At 43.8% G+C, this 21,191-nt stretch overlaps 1 protein-coding gene and 1 long non-coding RNA gene across 2 annotated transcripts in view; one reads left to right on the top strand and one right to left on the bottom strand.

Moving 5' to 3' along the window:
* The first annotated feature begins 3,678 nt into the window (after positions 1–3,678).
* On the top strand, positions 3,679–5,684 carry LOC125946218 (uncharacterized). The gene is made up of 2 exons (XR_007467468.1): positions 3,679–4,554; positions 4,908–5,684. It is a non-coding gene; the product is annotated as an uncharacterized LOC125946218 (long non-coding RNA).
* LOC119455404 (coronin-2B-like) overlaps positions 5,582–21,191 on the bottom strand; it is a 55,168-nt gene continuing 39,558 nt past the window's right edge. The window contains 3 exon segments of the mRNA XM_049668754.1: positions 5,582–6,669; positions 12,838–13,093; positions 17,434–17,648. Coding sequence (XP_049524711.1) covers positions 6,541–6,669; positions 12,838–13,093; positions 17,434–17,648 — 600 coding nt within the window. The 3' untranslated portion in view covers positions 5,582–6,540.

The following is a 21,191-nucleotide window of genomic DNA, read 5'->3' as shown; positions in this document are numbered from 1 at the left end:
AAAAAAATTAACGTTTCAGTTGGTAGCCAGCGCCGTGTCCTGGTATTCTTTTCTGTGACCCATGTTGGCATTGGTCTATTTTGTAATGTGTGTGAACTACCACACATATTTGTGCTGTTGCTGTGTGACCGCAGTTGCAATTCCTGCCCATCACATTTTCCCTTTTTTGTGTTACCGAATCTAAACTTTCAATTTCTGCAGCAGCCGTTGCCACATTCAATTCATATTATTCTGCAACAGAAGTGTTGCCTTCAGGTGGTAATTAATTTTGTCCTTATAATTAGGTTTTGACACTATTATGTCGATTCATCAGGTATGGAAACAATTTCCTATGTCACTTGCAGTGAATTTCTTGAACACCCAGCTGCTATAAAAATTTTCCTGCTGTACATCAATACCATTAAAAAAAAAAGCACATTAGCACTGAACAAATGCCCTGATAAGGATTGACGTCTTTTAGTGCAGACACTGTGTGAATTTTTTTAAAGTGAATTTTAATCTGGAATATGTGCAGATGTATGCAACTAATTCTAAACATTTTCATCAGTGATTTGCATATCGTGCCCTTCATTGCTGGTGTTGTTCAATGTGTGCTGCGATTGTATTTGAGAATGCCCATTTGTGTCATTAGCAGTTGCTGATGACATGATGGACAGTGGCTCTTAGCCAGCATTCCGACAGCAAAAGTGATCAGTATGATGGTCTAGTTGCAATGCTGACGCGCAACCTGTTGAAATAGAAATTGGATCAGTGTTGTACGGAACGGAGTTCCTGTAACTAGTTCCTTTTGGGAGGAACGCCACCGGTCCGTTAAGGGTTGGTGGAACTGTAACGGTAACTCGTTAGGTTTACGCAGGAATGGCATAGGGAACGGCATTCCATCTGTAAATGTTCCACGGCAGTGAACATACGCACGCACGTATGCAGCACATCATGCAGGGTGGATGGGCGTCTGCGTCAGACGCAAAGAACTACCGTTTGCCTGTCACGTGACTATGGTGCATTTTTTTAATGAGTTCTTCGTTATATTTTTTAATGACTAGGTTTCAAGATTGTCAAGTGACGCTCCCTCCTGTAGTATTTCCTCCATGCCGGCATGTCGGACACCAACATCGAGATGAAACTCTTGCTGAGTTCAAACAAGGGACTTTACTAAGTGGCGAACATGTGTTCTGGACATTTTCTTTCCACTCGTACTGCAATATTGAATCAGGATTCATGAAACACCTATATATTGTTCCTTTCGATGGGGTTTCCTGTGCAAGAAATTTAATTACATTGCTACATGTGAGTAACTTTCTATTTGCACGTCTGAAGCGCAGTATCCTGACTGCGCATTTGAAGACCGAAGTGGAAAGTGCCATATGTGTTGCACTTGTAATAGACGAGCACTAAATTTGCAGTTAGACGTGTGTGGAGTCTGTCCGGTGGTCCTTGAAAGCATTAGTCTAGGAGCGCTTCGGATTCTTTTGATCTCGAGATAATCTACCGCCGGCGATGTTCAAACTCGTATAATATACATAGTTTGATGTAAGTTTTAGATTGTTCACTTTATTTCACCTCTGGATTATGCGACACTATAATTTAGTTATAAAAAATCAAATGTAACGCTAATGTAACGGCACGTTCCTATGTTCGAAGTGTAACTGGACGCGTTCCTTTCGTATTAAAGGAACTTGTAACGGGAACTTGTTTCAAGATTTGGAACAAGCTTTAGTTCTTGTTTTAGAGGAACGTGTACAACACTGAATTGGATGCATCGATATTGCGAAGCGGTAAGAAACTACATTACATTCGCTTTTTTTCACCTGTGTCGGGGCATGTCAGTGGGCCACGTAGGAATACTGACTTCTTTTGTCGACATGGGTGTTGTGATTGCTGATTAACCACACAATTTCTGTCAGTATGGCCATTCAGCAGCACAGTCATATTTCTTGTAGTGTCTGCTGCCATGGCTCCGAAGTCATCTGCTGCTTTGCAGTGCATAACATTTCATTTTCATTTCATTACCTTAAAGACCCCTTGTGGGGTATTACATAAGGGGTGGATTACAAAAGTAATTCAGAAGGTTGTCTGCTATGTTATTTTACAGCAAGAACACTTGTTACTTCTTCCATGAAGGAAGATGAGGTGGTGATGGCAGCGACGTGGTGGGGAAGGCTGTTCGATGAAAAAATGATGTGACGAGCAGGTGACAGTGCGTGCACTAGGGTGAGCAACATTTAGCGGGTGGCCTGTGCACAGAGATGTGTGAAGGTGGTAAAATGTAAGGTGTGTGGCGAAGCGAACTGGTGTAGAACTTGTAGAATAATGATAAACTCTCGATAGGACTACGGTGCACTATCGTGACCAAACCAGAACCTACTTTTAATCGTGAAACGCTGATATCACGAGTATGACGAGTGAATGTGTCTTACGGCACGATTCTGTATGGATTCTAATGCGTTGCTAAGGTAAATCTGGTGAGCATGCCATATGGGTGAAGCGTATTCGAGTTTCAGGTCTAACCAGTGTTTTATAAGTTAGTAATTTTACTTGTTGAGCATTGCGGGTGTTGCATTTCAGAAATCCCAGGGTTTTGTTAGCAGATATGATTTTAGTAACATGCGAGCACCAGTTTAAATCGTGTGTGATCGTAATGCCTAGGTACTTGAGTTTACAGTCTCCATTGGGAAATCATTGTGTAGGCAAAGTAGGGAAATTGACAGATTTACATTTATTAGTGTTTAGGACCGTTAACCAGTGATCACACCAGGCTGTAATGTTGTTCAGGTCATTTTGCAGATGAATCCAGTCATTACTGCTAGTGATAGTTTGATAGACAACGCAGTCATCAGCAAACATACGAATCTGAGAGGAAACATGCAATGGAAGATCGTTAATGTATATTAGGAACAGGAGGGGACCAAAAACTGAACCTTGGGGGATGCCTGATGTTACAGGAAGAAATTCTGAGGTAGTATTGTTAACACTGACGGACTGTGATCTGTTCCTAAGAAATTCATGTTAGGACATTAGGGTGGAAGTTCAAGTGAGAAAGTTTTAATAATAAGCGTTGATGAGCTACTTTATCAAACGCCTTTGCAAAATCTAGAAAAATTATATCAGTCACAGTGTTATTAGTATCGAGATTTGAATGTAGGTCAAAGAAATGTAGCTAATTAAGTGTCATACGACAGACCTTTATGGAAGCCGTGCTGCGACAGATGGAAAAAGTTATTACTGTCTAGGAAATGCATTACGTGTGAGTATATGACGTGTTCCATTATTTTGCGAGGGACACTAGTTATGGATATGGGACGATAATTTAAGTGTGAATTACCGTTACCCGAGTTGTAGACTGGAATGACCTTGCTCTTTTTCCACTCATTTGGGAGCGTGCCTGATGGTAGTGGGGAATATAGCAGGGTTAGATACATGTTTGTGTTTTTTAAAAGCTTTGAGGTGATTTCATCAACACTGGCTGATCAGGATAATTTATGATTATCAATCAGTGAGGATATTCCGTCTGGTAGAAAATTAATATCTGGTATTGGAGACGGTGACAGCTACAGGGAAAGCAGGAAGAGGCACGTTGTGGTTCGGTAGTGAAAACAGATGAAAAAGCACTATTACACAGTTTGGCACAGTCAAGATCAGGTAAAATTTCACCATCTTTTGAAATTCTGACACCAGGGAATGACTGGGATTGATTACTTGCCAAAAAATTTTTTTGGTTATTGCTGAGCATGCAGGGTAGGTCTGAATGAAAAAGTGAGTGCTTCTGTTGCCGGATTTTTTTTAGTACGTTCATGAACCATGGTCTGTTGCGAGGTTAGTCATCTTATTTTGGAAAAGCAACGAGATTTCTTGTATCGAGTTATTTTAAAAACCTAATTCAAATTCCGTGCTGGCACGGACAATTCCAGCGGTGCAGAAAGTTCAGGAGCTGGGCTTGAACTTTGCTTTATTTAAAAAAACGGTAAAGTGCAGGCGAATTGATTGAACCTACAGTCGGATACACTGCCTTTATAAGGCAGCAGTGAGTATTGTCACTATGCCCTTAAGCATTCATGCTGTGCCCTTGTTTCAACATTATACTCATTTTAACAGATTACTGACAAGGTATGTGCGACAGTTTTTTTTTTTTTGCTTGTAAAGTGAACTCTCGTGGCGAGCAGTCGTGCAGCTCGTTGCTTCTCTTTCTTGGCTGCCGCGCTTCGTGTCAGCCCTGCTTCTCGCGCCCACGGCTGTGGACGTGCGCGCACTGTGCTCTTAGGGGTACGACAAGCCATGGGCACCTGTGGACTGGCTGCATTTCCATGGCGACTTCACCCTGAGGGGTCACATCGCACCTCCTGCCCTCTGTATGGGCAGCCACATCGCGACATTGCGATCCTTCGCACCTGTCCACCACGGGCCCAGAATCCACCTAGAGTTACCACCATCTAGGCTGTTGCCTCCTTGCTGATGCCCTTCTCCGTTGGGTCTACCTGAACCTACTGCCACGGACGTACTAGGCAACCTGCTGCTTCTCACCTCGCTCCTTATTCTTACTCTTCCCTTCCCCCACAGGTGCTGAGCGGTACTTGCTAAAGCGTAACAGAAATATGTGCCTTTTCCTCCTCTAAACCATCATTATCATTTTGCAGCAGTTGCTGTCTATACGTAAATGACACTTCTTCTATTGTGAAGAAAAAAAATGGCTATCTGAAATCAATTATTTTCACATTATTTGCAGAATTCCCACCTTGCCCTACCTTACTTGCTTTTAGTTCTCTCTCACCGCCTCTATTTAACAGCCGGCTTCTTGGCCAATGCATTGTAGTGGGTAAGCTCCATGGAATGAAAGGCAAGCAAGCAAGTTGCTGAATTATTAAAGGGTGTCTACCATCGGAGAAAACATGGAATTTTCTGTGAATCTTAAGTTCTGGAAAATTTTCACCTTGGTTGCTTTGCATCGGAGAAATTGGTAGCTGCAGTGTTTATGGTGGCATAAGAATGTGATGGTTTCAACCAAACATACACAAACTGCAGATTATGGCTGGTTTTGCGGGTGCTAGCCTGCCTATGTGGTTGGAAGATGCATGAAACACACGATTCATTTGAATCTGATGGTGCATTCCAACTGACTGATGTCTTACTAGTAGTAGTACAAAATTATAGGCTGGCAGTAACTTCGCAAGCTATAAACCACACTTTTTTATTGTGCCTAAACCGCCAGTGTTGTAGACTGCCAGGAAATTTTCATAGAGAGTCGGGAAAAACCCAGAAAAATCACGGAATTTGAAATTGCCAGCATAGTAAAATACCTTGTGAACAACTTTGAACAATGGATAAAGTGGTGAGACCATTCCATTGCCTCTCCAGGGAAATACTTTAAAGGTGAATAAAGTTTGAGAATGAAGAAATATTTCAAGAAAAGAATTCTAGTTACTTTTGGTTCCCTGCTCGTACTTGCTAACTGGTATCCTTTTATGCGTGGGAAGCTTGTGGTAGAGGTTTTAGAACATACAAAACATGTAAGTACTAATTTAAGAGCATCTGGAGAAACTGTGGCATGCTGTTTAAGAGTGAGGTAATGAAGAATAGTACACACAACCCATTTGGAGAAGCTTTTATTTGCCAAGCCAAAGGAAGTTGCATAGAAATTTCATAATAGACCTTGGTCTGCTGAAGGATAAAAAAAAAAAAAAAATCAACCATCGAGCACATTTCGTGCAGCTCTTAACAGCACTGCTGACTTAGCATTAACATGTTTATACAAAACAATACTGGCACACACAACTGTACACCACGACAAAAGTGGAATATTGACAAAATACAGTAGCTTGGTATATGCAGAGCTGCAGTAACAATGTTGCAGTTAAGTTTTAACCACTTGAACTTTTTCTCCTATAAAGTGTATAGTTTGAGTTATGTTCATAGTTTTATTTCAAGTGTTCACTAGTGCCTCTAAACATTCAAACAGCATTTCTAATTTATTTGCATGCCTACTTTCCATGACACGAATTTGCCCTTGTGCAACGCACATCAGAGACTTTACACTGGCGTCTTGAATGGTAGCACAGAAAATACAGTACACAAACAGTTCAGCATGTTCACAGGCATGCACAAACAAAATTTGGACCTATGTGGGCCTCTTGTGTGTTAAGTGGTTTTTGCACTATCTCTCACCAAGGCGCTGTACCAGCTCACTTAAGTTTCAACATTAGCCCTTTACAGCATGAGTAGATTGCACATATGCGAGCCAAACATTGCAAGTAGGCTTGTATGAGTGTATTTGCCATCCAGCATTGGGCAAGAACAAGCGCTGCAGTCTAAAAGGTGATATCTTGCCCCACGTACGCGTACATCTCGAAGCGCAAGCGGTACTTCCCTGCACGAGAGCCTTGCACAGCTTGTTGCAGCTAAGGCCTGTGTTTGCGAGGGATGCATCCTGCAAAGGGCGAGTGGGCAGCGTTTTAGCTTTCTGTGAGAAACTGCTTCCGAGATAGTGGGCTTTGTACAGTCTTCTGCACGCAAGTGGCGTTGCCGCGTGGCCTGGTAGGCGGATGCCTCCTAGCAGCCGCCATTGTGTGCCTGTAATTGGAGCTGGCTCTCCAGTTCTTGGATCTTCTTTTCCTTGCTGGCCAGCTGGCTTCGCAGTCGCCGCAGCTCTGCACTTTGGTTCCTGAAGGCCTTGCGCAGCTGCACATATCAAAAGTTTTCCGATTAGTAAACATGTGTCGAGCTACTCGTTATGTGACAGCTCAACATGCAGTGGTGGTGCAGACTCCAACATTGTAACTGGAGCAGCCTAACCCTTTAAGTGCTGTGCCCAACTATACTTGTCTGGCCGCCGATTGCGCATCCCTGGCCGTGTTCGAGAAAAAAAGCCAGCGTGATTTTGAACAATGCAGAACGTCAAGAACATCTTATGAACTATGATTTAGAGGAATCTGATGCCAATTATGAGGGGCCTTCAATGACAGCGACAAAGAGGATGTGTTGTCCGAGGAACACTAATTCTAATAAAAATAATTTGCGGAACTCTTCATTTCTGCTTGAATTTCCAGATTAAAAAAAAATGTAAGTATTCAGCAGCATATTGACAATAATTGGCATTTGGATTTGAAGCCTGCTAATGGTGTTACTTGAACAGAAATTGACTTTATTGCACTTTGGCAAACCACCCAGCACCTGAAGGGTTACAGAGATGCCAAAAAGCAACAAGTCTTGTACTCTTTCAAAATCCCGTTTTCATTCATTCGATGGGAAAATGGAGGTCTATAATAATTGGAGAAAACAAGGGCCACTTCGCTTTTTCTAATTTTCTGCCTACTCCCGAGTGCCTGTATTACATTAATTACTCGTAAGGAATGACATTTTTCGGTGTTCTTTAATTCAACAATTACTTTGTTTACTCAGTAACGCTCGCTGTAATTCGATTACTTTTTTCAGCAACCAATTACATGTCACCAGTTACTTTATTGAAGAGACAAGCTGCAACAGGCGACGCAGCTTTGAACAGTTGAATTTGGCGGGAACTACAGTTGAATGCCTGCGGTCTGCAATGGACACCGTCCAGAGGGATGAAACCATGTACGAGGGACGTTCCGAAAGTAAGTTTCATCATTTATTTTCTCACGGAAGCTTTATTGTCAAAAAAATTACACCATGGCATCATGAACTATACACCTTGCTCTATTTTTCCACATAGTTGCCATCGACATTGAGACATTCGTCGTAGCGTGCAATCAGTTTGAAGAAACCACTCTGGTAAAGCTCTGTGCCCTGTGATGCAAGGAACTGTCGCACTTCAACCTTGATCCTCCACACTCTGCCTTCCTTAACTGAACATGCAACACCAGCGACCAACCATTTGACGAAACATGACCTCTTCACCATACACAATCTGTAGGCATTCATGGATAATGGACCTACTAGTCCCACGTGCCCATTCATACCGGATAACAGCACACACTTCCATTGGCGACCACATTGTCAGCACGCGTCTGTCTGCCATCGTGATTTGCACTCGAATAATCTTGGGAACGCCAGTCTGCTGCTACTCTGTCTTCTTCGGTGCTCTGCGCTTGCGTCATTCCTCCTCTGCTGACGCTCCTTCCGTCGTTGAACCAGCAACGGGCGTGGATTCTTATGGCGATCGTTTGTTTCACCTGGTGTACCATGTTCTCTTTCAAAAAAAATATGAAACTTACTTTCGAAATGTCCCTCGTACAATGGGTTACCTCCTTCCCACAATCAGCTTCCCATAGCTACACCTCGATCCCCTAAACATGGTTTGCAGATTTGCAAACCTCTCTCGCACACGCTTACGGCCATCATAGGCAGTAAGAGGTTCTGCTAAATTCTTCTTTTAGTGCGCTCTATAACTTCTCTGATATAGAGAGAAGTTATTGGTCATTAAGCATACGCATTTCTATCTACCTTATACATGACTCGTATACATCTAATTTTGCATTTGTAATGCACGGACAGTATTTTAGGGCTGAATAATATGCAGTTACATTTTAATGTACGGACAGTATTTTAGGGCTGAATAATATGCAGTTACATTTTAATGTACATTACAGATGTGGCTGCCTTTTCGAGGAACGTAAACATCTGCTGGCATTTGTTACAATTCCTCGTTTATGTCTAAATAGCTAATCAGCAAAGGGTGCTGGAAGGATCTCCATGAGATGTCTTCCGAAAAATTGAAACTGCCTGAATGGTTCTATAGCAATGAACACTTCAGACGTTGATGCCATGAAATCACCTATGGACAATTTTGCAGCATTTCACGGGCAATACCAGGAGTACCCTGCCCTAGCCCCAGCAACAATGATGCACTGAGCTTCACAGAGGAGTTGCGCGTGAGCACCGCGGTATTGAGTAACCACAATCTTGTGCACAATGTCTTTGTATGCTACAACTACTCCCTTCCCTCAAGTGTGAACATAGAGTGAGTTTTCAGTGTCACTGTTGATGCCTTCACAAGAAAAAGAAAAATGACGGACAAAGATTTTCAAAAGCAATAGTTAATGAAGATAAACCGGGTGAAGGGCTGCAGTGGACGCATTGAAACAGCCAGGCCAGCTTGTTCTATTAATTGTATTTGTGCAATGCTTATAAACATTGGGAGGAAATCAACGTAAAAGTAATCAATCACTTTTTAGTAATTGCTCAGTTATTTTTATGTGGCAGTAATTGGTCACCGTAATCAATTTTGAGTGAAGTAATTGTAATTGGATACATTTTTTCTGCAACCTATAATAGTGTGGTAGGAAACTTAATAGTGGAGATCAAAGGACCATTTTTTTACAGCATAAAATTCGGTCTAGATCTGATGGCATCCTGCAGGCAGTGACTCACGAGAGCATAGTACTGTCACAATGCCTGATGACAAAACCAGAGCTTGACCTCTTCTGCCAGTGGAGGGGAAAAAAGGTGCTCCCATCGTTTTTACTTCAGGTTTAAACACTGGAAGTGCTGCACCTTTGTTTAATCGGCGGTCACGTGCCATGCAAGGAAATTTGCAAGATCTGCCTTGAGCAGCTACAAGTTGGGGTGAGCAATCTCAAGACCCACATGTCAGAGAGACTTTGCATGTTGATGTTCTTTGGGCAGGATGCACTGTAGTGCGGTTTCTGATATTCCAGCCACCTCCGAGATTGCCTGTATGTTGAGTCAGTGATTTGCTGTCATCTAATCTTGTGCCCGGCTGATGTCTGCTTAAATTTTTGTTCTGCGGCTTTATAATTCTCCGCCCGTCCTACCCACCTTTCCAGCCAGAAAAGCGTTTTCTCTCCTTTTCTCCAAACCCGCGACAGTAGCCCAGTGGATGTGATTGCACTGCTCAGCTTGAGGTTGCGGGTTTGATCCTGGCTGCGGCAGCCCCATCTCGATGGGGGCGAAATGCAAGAACGATTCTGTTCTTGCACCATTAATTTTGGTGTTGGTATGCAGAAGTTTTCTTTATTAAGCTGAGGATTATGGGACAGCCCTTAAGAGGGCAAAGATATATAGGATGCTTGGGGTAAATTTGACAGTTGGTGTAATCGTTGTCATATACTGCTTTTTAATTGGCATATAAAATTTACCTTTTGTATGTTAGAAACCTATCAAGTCAAGCGGAACTGCAATGGACGCGAGGAAGCCACCAAAATATTGTAAGAGAGTTATGTGCATCATGATGATTTGCACCGGGCAGCCAAATTGCGCAATCAAAGCAGCTGCTCAATGCACCTTGAACACCATAAAAGCAACAACATAAAATGCAGAGGTGCAACGGAGACTACGAAGCCGTGGCTAAATACACTGTTCTATGTTCCGTGCGTCATGAAGACCAAATTTCCCCAAAGCGTGATGGTGTTTGGATCAGTCTCCAGTTAGGGTAATATGATGGCCCTATATACCTTTCCACAGGGACTGAAAGTTGGAATTCGAATAGGTTCCTTCCAATGTTATAATTCCACTTAACTCTCTGCCATACCACTGGGAAAACTCAGAAGTGGTTGTCCGAAAATTTTTGCGATTTCACTGGTCGCAACGTCTGGCGCACCAACTACCCTGATTGCAATCCTAAGAATTATGTGTGGGGCTATGTTTAGCAGGTAACCAACTGCAATGCCAGTAACACCAAGACACTGCTGATCGCCAAGATTCAGGTGGTTCTAGCAGCGCTCCCTCGGGACACCGTGAAGGTGGCACGTGCCAGCTTCCGGAGCTGCCTCAAGGCGGGCGTAGTTGGCTTCTTTAGTGAGGGTGGTAAAGCCACTGTTGCATCCCAAATTGGCAGGGTTGTTTCCATCGTGGCAGCTGCTTTCATCAGCGTCGCCCAGACGGCGACAGTGCCCCGACGGTGACGGGCAAACAAGCGCTCTAAATTGGCAGTGCGCATCCTTTGGATGTTGCCCCTGAGGCAGCCCCTTTCATCAGCACCGTCGAGATGGCGACAGAGCCCAACACTGACCATGACAAGCTGACTGTAACAGCGATGCCACGGATTGATGCGAGAGGCCAACTTCATGGAATTACTACCATGGGAACGGTGACAATCTCAGTTTCCCAGATGGCCCCGCAGTTGTGCCAAATGCGAGAGCGAGGGTGCAACATTAGAGGCAGAGTTCAATGAACAATACGACCCCTCTGATTGGCCGCACCAAGGTCATCTGATTCCCAAGTCGGGTCAACTAGGGAAGACGACTGCTTTGTAAGCGAACACATTTGGTTCAGTGGGTGTGTCTGACTGACGTGTTCTGATATGAGCTCAGACATGTAGTGAGCTGTGACTTTCAAAGTGCTCCCCCATGGAGTGGGCTTCCATATTTGGAGCCACTGTAATTATGTAAAGTGAACCCTTTTTTTCTGTCGATCTTGCTCCCGGACGTACTCATCCCTTTGGCTGAAGGATCACTAGCCCAAACGCTACCCCGAGTCCCAACACCACCCTCTTCTGAGGGTGGCTTCTTTGAGTGATGTCACTTTCCACCTTTTCTGCTATATGCGACCATAAATATATATATATATATTTTTTGCCGAATTTATGCCCTCTTTTCCGTCTTTCATCTACAAGTGTCAAATTTACCCCAAATACCCTCTACAGCTATTTGACACTGTTTATTGATGACCTCCACCTTCAGTGTGGCTTAATACTGTGACTTATTTATTTGAGGGCCTAATTTTTGTAATATTCATAAAGCTTGCAAAAATGTTAATTTCGTAAACAATTTGCAGGACTTGCTCCTCTGGACGAATGCTCATCTTTATTAAGTTTTTATGAAAGCACTTCAAATAAAGTGTACTGGTGTGAACAGATCATGGCTTGTCCATAACATTGCTGCACATTTTTCAAAATTAAATTTGCATGACAAAGGCTTGTTTGCTATGCTGTACATTATGGAATGAATGTTGTCACTTGGAATGAATTTCCAGAATGACGCCAGGCTGGAGATATGTGCCATAAAACTCGCTGCAAAAATGCATTGTTGTTCCACTTTCCACTTACTTTTTAACAAAATTCTCTTTTATGCATTGAAACACAAAAGTAATTGGAATGCCCATGTATATTTTTTCCCACACTTTGGGAAATATCTCGAAACTGGTGTTCTGGAAATTCGGCTACATTTTGTAAATTGCAATATGTGCTGTAAGGTAATCAAGAAGATAATTAGTGAATTTTGTTAATTAGTTGAATATGTGTTTCTCGATTTCTTATGCTAATAATGTTCACCGCTTCGAATTTTCCAGTTCACAGACAAGAATTATGCCATCTGCCACAGGCATTTCTTAAAAATTTCATAGAACTTAGAAATGATCACTTCATATAATGGCAGTTCTCCAAAAGATGTGGGTCACGGGTTATGTGAAATAGGTCCTGTCAATGGCAGCATCACAGGAAAAGTGGACCCTAGAGAACTGATCATTCATCTTGGAAAAGAGGTTTAACTGCTTTGATGCAAGATTTGGTGAGCACTGTGGCAGCTGCTGAAGCAGATAGAGCGCTCTTTATCTACTGTTTTGACTGAGTTAGAAATGCAGAAAGCTGAGCAAGTTGGTAGGGGTTCATTGCTTGAAAGGTTAGGCGTGAAGACACATGGACACAATGCACTTACGCCAAGCTTTTCAAGCACCGATAGACAGCTTGTGTCCGTGTATTGAACGCCAAACCTTTCGAACCAAGAGTTACTCTCTGTCTGAAGTGTTGCATCGATGTTTCTTCAGTGGTCACATATTGTGTACAACAAAGCTTGCAGGGTCAACAAGTACAATCAAAATGCAATCTGTGGAAGTAATCAATTCAGCATATAGTGGTATCGGTCTGGCGTGATTGCCACTGATGAGCACCAGCCACCGTTTCAGTCTACTGACCTCCTCCTCAGACTGGGGTACTTCGCCGTCCAACTCGGGCTCGCTAGAGCTGCTGTCATGGTCCTGGATGGTGACGAATGTGGCCACTGGCAGGGTGTGGCTCGAGACCACGTCGCAGACGGGCTGGTGCGGCTCCGGCTGCGGCCGTGGTGCGCTTACGTGACGCCAGCCAAAGTGCTGACCCTGGGGCCGCTTCAGCGGGGCTGGCCCACCACCGCCGATCACCGTCCCGTGCGGGTGTTGGCCAGAGTTCCCACTGCACGGGTGAGAGAATGCTTGTACACTATAGTCCACTGCTAAAGGAAACAGCTAGTCACACCTGTATAAGAACATTAGTTATTTTCTTCAACCTGTGTAGGAGAAAAGTGGCTGATGTGAAGCATTTGAAAAGCATCCATTGACGAATGATTATTTTGCAGGCTTTCATGTGAAATTTGATCACTAACGAGTGTTGGAGCACTAGTTAAGCGCAAATGCCATGAAAACTTGCTATGTGGTGATACTCGTGACAAATTCCACTATTTTAAGCAAGTGGTCTCATGGCATCCCTGTCAAAAAAAAAAAAAGCAATTGACTCCAATTATGAAATTTCTAATTGATAACAACTGGAAAATTTCCAATCGTAAATTAGTACATAACTGGACCAATTGAACCAACTGGAACGTGACTAATTGGTTTTTGTTGGAGTGACCAATTGTACGCAATGGGTGCCAATTGGTTTAAACCAATTGGTTGGAATGACCAATTGCACCAATGGGCAATACCAATACACATATATACCCCGCAAAGCAAACATGAATAAGATTCCAGCTATCAGAAACAGGTTTGCTATAGCCTTAGTACAGTGTAGACCGCTTATAACGTAAGTCGCCGGAGTCTCGAATATCCGCACTATAAGCGGTACCGCACTATAACCAAAACAACTATTTTATTGCGATAATGGACACTCCAGGCACATTTCTGCCATTGCTGTCACCGTGCTCTAGGTTCTGTATTCGCTTACTAAATAAATTAACAAGCACGGTGTCACGCGCGCACAAGCAAACATGAACACATCTTGCTCGTTGACCGCGGAAACGAACTGTCAGAACGCTCGAGTGACGAAGCACGGCGAGCGAATTGACCTTCATGCTATCATGCCTCTCGCTTCAACGCGACCTATAAGCAGCGAAAACACGGCGTGCAGCAGACTTTCCCCGTCGCAGATTGCTTTCAAGATAGGGCCAAGGCGATTGTATCGCCGAAGTGGATCGTCGCAGATTACGTCCTGTTTCGGTCCACTGAAACCGTTCCGCATTGCTTTGATGGCGAAAATCCTCTCCTTCTGTTTGCGCAAGTTTCGGATTCTCTGAACGCCCGCGTGATGCGGCCCGATTTCCGTCCGTCTCCGCACACATGATCACTTTCCTTTTAAATGCGGCGTCATGATGAACTCGGTACTTCATGCTGATAGAGCAGACGCAGAGAACGTGAAGACAGACGGAAGGCTATTAAGCGCGTGTACTGCAGCACATGGGGGAAGCTATGGTAGCTAGGCTCGACGCGCGTGCGAGGTGACCATTTTGAAATGCTTACGGCTATATAGTAACGCAGATTTAGGGTCGTACTCGATTCTAACGCGCACGCAATTTTTGGGCCTGTTTTATCGGAAAAAAAGTGTGCGTTAGATTCGAGTAAATACGGTATTAGTGGCTTGAGGGGAGCGTTTGCCGTCTAGGTTGACTGCCGAACTTCCAGGCAGCTGCACTGTAACCGGTGCCGCAACTGCACTATAAGAGATACGCGTATATATAGAGTGCTATGGGAAAATTAACGGGAGTCTGAAAAGACCGTATTATATCCGGTCCTGCACTATAAGCAGTTACGTTATAAGTGGTCCTATACTGTACTGCGTGCATATATAGCTATAACTCGTTCCAATTTCCTTGAATGGGTTTATAAACTGAAAGTATGATTTCCCAGTTGGTTACGTTCTAGCTAGTTTATTCCTATTGGTAGTTCAATTAGACTCAGTTGAGAATGTAAGGTGGGCCTAGCTGGTTCAAACTGGCAAGTCCAATTGGACTCAATTGGTTGCATCCCTGACTCAATCGTAACCAATTGGAGGTAAGGATTTTCCAATGGGCCCAGTTGATTCCAATTGGCAAGTCCAATCGGGACTCAATTGGTTTCACTTTGACTCAATTGTAACCAGTTGGAACTAGGAATTTTTCAATCGGTTCCAATTGGGTTCAGTTCATTTCAGTTGGCAACTCCAATTGGTTTCCCCTCTGACCCAGTCGTAACCGGTTAGAAGTGAGGATTTTCCAATTGGTTCCCATAGGTCCCAGTTGATTCCTATTGGAAAAGCTAATTGGAGTCAATAGTTTTTTTTTGACTGGGGAATCAGTGTTATGTGAAGCATTTTGCAAGCAGCTAGCAATCCAGCACCATTTAGGCTGGTGTAAGCATTGCCCGATGGACAAACGTTTTTGTGTACGTCAAGCAATTATTTGTGTGAGGCGAGCGTGTGCATCACGACAACAGCAAGAAGGTGTAGATGGCGTCAATATGACGGCGATGGCATGACGACTGAATTTTTGTACTCCGGCAAAAGCAACCTTACAGCATGTATCGCTATAACTTGTGCTGATCCTGAAGGCAGTCTAATGCAGTATCTCAAAGTGCTAGCTGCCACAAAGAATAATAGAGGAACAACAAAAACTGGCATTCTCTCACTTTTATAAGCAACGTATTGATGAAATGCGACATGATGCCTGCGGAAGACAGTGGTAAGATTGACCATCACTCGCACATTTTATTCCTCGGTCAGTAACCGAATGGAAACTGGCATACGTGCATATGCTATATGTGACGTGCTGCATGGCATGACTGAAGAGCTAGCTCACAATGGCACGAGACAACTATGCATGCCATCATGGCCTAATGGTTAGAGCATCGGTCTGTTGTGCTGAAGGGCCAAGGCCCGATCCTGTCAATCATCATTTGAATTTTTTTTATTTAAGAGGCTCAAAACGATGTGAGACAGAAACCTGCCTACCTATTCACCACAAAGCGGCTGGGATGAGCCGGAGAATGCTCTGCATAAAAATTCTTCACCAAATCAGCTGTGGGTATTGCGCATCAGCTTTTGCTGAAGTCTTAGTAATGTAAGACTTTTGCTGAAATCAGTAACGTTGGTACATAGGAATCAAGGCATACAGTACAGCCTACACTTATTAAATGGAAAAACAAATTAGTAGTATTCCAGCACCGATTACAGCTCAGTTCTAGTATATAAAAGTCTGAAAAATAACTTTTTTATCAATAGAATTTCTATTGAATAGAATCAAGTACGTACTTTTCTTCTTCTGAAACTAATAAATTAGCGACGTTCTGTTGTACTGAATACCAATGAGGCCCTCAGTTTAATATTGAACCTGTGCTTTGCAGCACTCTTTTTATGTATTGCATTGAAAGTTTTTCTTTCCAGTTTTTCTCCAAAGTGCAAAAGGGCTATCCCAACTTTACGGCAGGTGGGTTATCGTAATGCCAATCTGTGCGACAGATGAAAGGAATGCGCAGCACATGACTTGCGCTGCAGGCACCGACAGTAAAGAGCAGGCTCCGTCCGCTCCGTTTCATTGTCAGGTTCAGCATGATTTGCCACCTGCCAAAGATTCTACAATCTGCAGGGTCATGGAAAGTTTGCGCGATGCCCCCTCCTTCGTGTTCGACGGTCCTTTTATAGCGAAAACGAAGTGAAACGCTCGCTTGGGCCGCATCGAGCACGAAGGGCTCCATGGCGTATATGACACTCCGTGGGTCTCGACACTTAATGTGCTAAATTTTCGATTCAACATTCACTATTCGATTCAATTTTCAGTGATATTCGATATTCACACACCCCTACTTTTATGGCTTATCAAGTTCCCATGGTATGTGGCTGTGCTGTTTCAGAAGCGTAATTTACTAATACCACTTAATATTCCTTTCTAGTGCCCATTTAAGATTCAGGGATAAGACTTTAGGGACCTGCCATGGTGGAACTGTGCACAGGGTTGTGGGTTCGATTCCCAGCCACGGTGGCTGCATTAAGTGCTTTGGGTAAGCTACAAGAACACTAGCGTTTCTGCTGAGCTGCCGTCTGTGTGCAATGGTCGGAGAGTAATGGACAGTAAACGTCAAGCTACCATTATCTAATATTTCACTGGGTGCTGACGAACACCAGCGGTTTCCCATCAGCTTCATCTCAAGCACCCTCGTGCTCTGATGCACGAGTGTAGACAAGCTCGTAAGGCACAAAATAAGACGTGAGGAATTCTTATGTGTTACCCTACCTGTTAAAACCTAATCAATTTTTAAAAAGCTGGAGCAAACCCCCGTTATATCTGGTGCTTAAAAACCGCACATAGTCAAAATTAGTCCTGAAGCCTCCACTTGGCACCTCTCATGACCCACTGTTAGTGCAGCTTTTGTATGTTAAACCCTGAAATTTAATTTACAACTTTGCAGCTACACTTGTCTAACGATTCGAATTTGTAAGTAATTAAACCCGAGTGCAACATTTTTCTTCTCTCGCTCTGCTCCATACAGCATTGTCAGACTGAAACTTACTTGACTGCATTGTTGTTGTGTTGTGGCGAGTCGTGGTTGTTCTTTTCGTGGTGGTTGTTATTGTTGTTGTTGGCATGGTTTGCTTTCTCTCGGTAGTCCACGTTGTTCGTTTGAGAGATGAACATGAACTTTCGCTCGTTGTTTCTGTCGGCTGTGACAAGGTTTCGTTCCGAGTTGTACATCACCGGCTTGTGGGTGCGGGCACCTGCACCAGTCTGGAAAGGCAGCAACATCACATGCAAAGTACGTCTGGGTGTGACATAACTGTCAGAGGTGCATTGACGTGTAAAGATTAGCTTTTGTTTCTTGTACTCTGTATGATAGAAGTGTGAACAACAATAGCAGCAACAATAATGATGACATTATAGAGTCGCCGCTCTTTACAACGGATCTGCATACAACATACTTTCGGGTATAACAGACCATACTTCTCACTAAGTTTGGACTGCCTATATTATGCATGCAACAGATTCTGCTTTCAATGGACCTGACTATAAAGGATTATTGTCTACAGCAGACAAAATCTTCAGCTATATTTGTCCAGATGAGGCATATACAATGGACTTTGCATTGCCAATGTGCCGTTGTAAAAGACAACCGAGCCAATGTTTGCTTGAGCATTACTAAGTCTGAAGAAAAAGTAATTTCAGCTGGCAATGGTAGCAAGTTTTAATCCAAAGCCATAGGCGGCAGTAGTGCTATCAATGCAGCAAGCAGCAACAAGGACAGATGCACGGTTACCTGCACAGTATGTTTTTTTTGTTAAACTCTCTTTTGATTTCTTTTTGGCTTGATCTGGTCAGTGACCATTGATCTCCCTCTTCAATGACAACGGCCACAGGCATCATCATCATCAGCACAGCCTAGCCTCCAGCCAAGCCATCGTAAGACGAGTTACGTTTGATGCTGCCACCATTTTATCTGTGCATGTCAGCAGGCAGTGCCAGCCCACAAGTGTCGAGGAAAATGGCCTCAAGAATGAGAAAGCATATTTCTCTGTGACAAAATCAAGATTATCAGTGCAGTTGAGCAAGGTGAGAAGTATGCGGACGTCGCAAGAATGATGGGACTATCCAAGCAAACTGTGAACTCAATTGTGAAAAACAAGGACATTGCCGGCAAGTCTGGTGAAATCAATGAAAAGCGGTTCAGGCTCCATAAGGCAACCTACCCAAACATGCACTTTTGTGCACGTTTTGTGTGTGCACTTTGAACATGGCTGTGTGACGCATGAGCTCGTAACATTCCTGTGAACGGACTGCTAAGTAAGCAAGCCAAATAGCTGGCCGTGGCCCTCAGACACAACATCGACACTTTCAGCGATGGATGGTTGAGCCAGTTTAAGGCAAGGCACGGCATGGTATTTATACAAATCTGCAGTGAATGCAACAGTATCCATGTGGATGCAGTCACAGAGTGGAAGACAAAGCAAGTGCCAGTGCTTCTTGCCAGCTATGCTGAAAAAGACATTTTAGTGCAGATGCAAGTGGTCTGTTTAATAAGGCAAAGCCAAACAGGACATACACTGTTTCCGGCTAGCAATGCCATGGCGGAAAGCGCTACAAGAACCATATAACTGTGTTTTGCTGTAATATGAATTGGGATCAGAGAAAATGAAACTGGTGTTTGTTGGAAAATTGAACCAGCTCCGCACTTTGTGGAACATAAGGAATTTTTTGGTGAGTGGACAGCTAAGAAAAAAAAAAAAAACTCGACCCTTCGCTCAAGTTTGAATGGGAAATGACAAGAGAAAAAAAGGAATGCGCTTCTCTCTCTGGACAATTGTTCCAGTAACATGAAGCATCCAGAGCTGAGCGCAATTGAGCTAGCATACTTTCCGCCAAACAAAAAATCAAGCAATGCAACCAATTCACCAAGATGTGGTGCATTCCATGAAGTCTGCACCAGAATGCACCTAGGGGAACGCCTGCTGCTTGACGTGCAGAGCAATCATGAGTCAAAAATTGATGTCGGATTTACAGTTGAAGTGCTGCCTAACATTTGGCAACAGCTCAAGAGACCTTATCAAAACTGCTTTCTGAAAGCTGGGTTTTATAGAGACAATGAGGTTTTGGACGTTTGCCTTGATGAAGAATTGTTCATCCGAGCAATATAGCCTCAAGCCAGTGAGGTAATACTGTGTGTTAAGCAGTACATCCAAGCCTGCAGGATTGCTGAATATGATTGATCTGCCTGGCAAACCTTTCAACCAGGTCGGCATGGATCTTCTGGGCCCATTTCCACTGCCATCTTCTGGAAACAGGTGGATAAGTTGCCACAGACTATTAAACGCGGTACGCCGAGACAAAGGTGCTGCCTCAAGGCACATCTTTTGAGGTTGCCCAGTTTTTCATGCAGAGCATCGTACTACAGCATGGTGCCCTATTGCTCATCATCACAGTCAAAGCCTTTACAACAGCTCATTGAAGACGTTCTTAAACTCATCTGCATGACCCATCGTCGAAAGACAACTGCCTATTATCCGCAGCCAAACCGCTTGACTGAATGACTGAACAAGACGATGACTGACATGCGGTCTATGTACATAGACGGGGGACGAGATACTGCCTTGCGTCTCGTTTGCATATAACACTGCTACGCAAGAAACGCATCTCGTTTACGGCCGTGAAGTGCAGACTATGCTAGAAGCAATGCTATCATGCGACAACATCGATCATCTTGATCTTGCCTAAGATGCTGAACTTTTCACACAATGCACGGAACCATGTCAACTTGCCAGAGTGAACGTAAAAAAACAACAGAGCATCTATGCGCGCCATTACAATCTCCGCCACCGACAAGTCGAGTTCTAACCCGGTGATCAAGTTTTGGTCGGGACTCCTGTCTGCCGAAAAGGACTATCTGAGAAACTTTTGAGCCGCTACTTCGGACCCCACAGAGTGTTGCAGCGAATCAGTGACATGAGTTATGAAGTCCTTCCTGACGGAAGCCAGCCTCCCCGACGTCCACAACCACAATCTGAGATAGTGCACGTTGTGCAGTTGAAACCATACTATAGCCCCGTAATAGCCAACGTTTTCAGCAGCTTATGTTAGTTTTTGTGGTTTCTCGTCGCTCAGTGACCTGTGACTATACCACACACAACAGTGATTGTGACAATACCCTTTGTGTTCATCCTAGGCCCTCTCGGCCTTCTCACATCAAGCCTATGTTTACTTTCTTTTTTTTTTGCAATGTTTATTTTTTCTTCATTTTTTTGGAGGGGGTAATGCCACATGGTGGGGCAGAGCAAAGGACTGAGGAAGAGGAGAACGAGGTTCATCTTGGCACCGCACGTCGACGCTTACGCTCAGTAAAGTGCTTACGCCTGGAGACTCGCTCAACGTGTACTTCAACAGGGTATACGTGACAATATGCTTTTAATGACCTTATTGTGGGTTTAATGACATACTTAGCGGCTTGAAGTTGTACGTATCCGCAATGCTGTGAAATTCAAACACTACGCTGGCTTCGGCACAGCTAGCCTGTCCCGCACCGAGCTAAGTATCGTTCAGATTCTTTTGGCATTGTATGCTGACTCTTATAATAACAAGCCAATGACTGGGTTGCCTGGAAACCTGCTTTTGTACATGCTTTGGCTGGAATTTTGTTCGTCTTATACAGCAGTGTGGCATCGGCTGAAATGGTCAACGGGCCGACCTTGTAGCGCGCAAGCATAGGTGCAGGCGGTACTGCACGGCTCGCAAGTATTTTTCAACACTTGCGGAAGATACGGTAATAAACTTTCACTTATCCGT

Source organism: Dermacentor silvarum, chromosome 6 (genome assembly GCF_013339745.2).
Source record: "Dermacentor silvarum isolate Dsil-2018 chromosome 6, BIME_Dsil_1.4, whole genome shotgun sequence".
In the NCBI taxonomy this organism is placed as follows: Eukaryota; Metazoa; Arthropoda; class Arachnida; order Ixodida; family Ixodidae; genus Dermacentor; species Dermacentor silvarum.
Note: the sequence above shows the minus strand (reverse complement) of the source record. Positions and strands in the feature narration are given on the sequence as shown.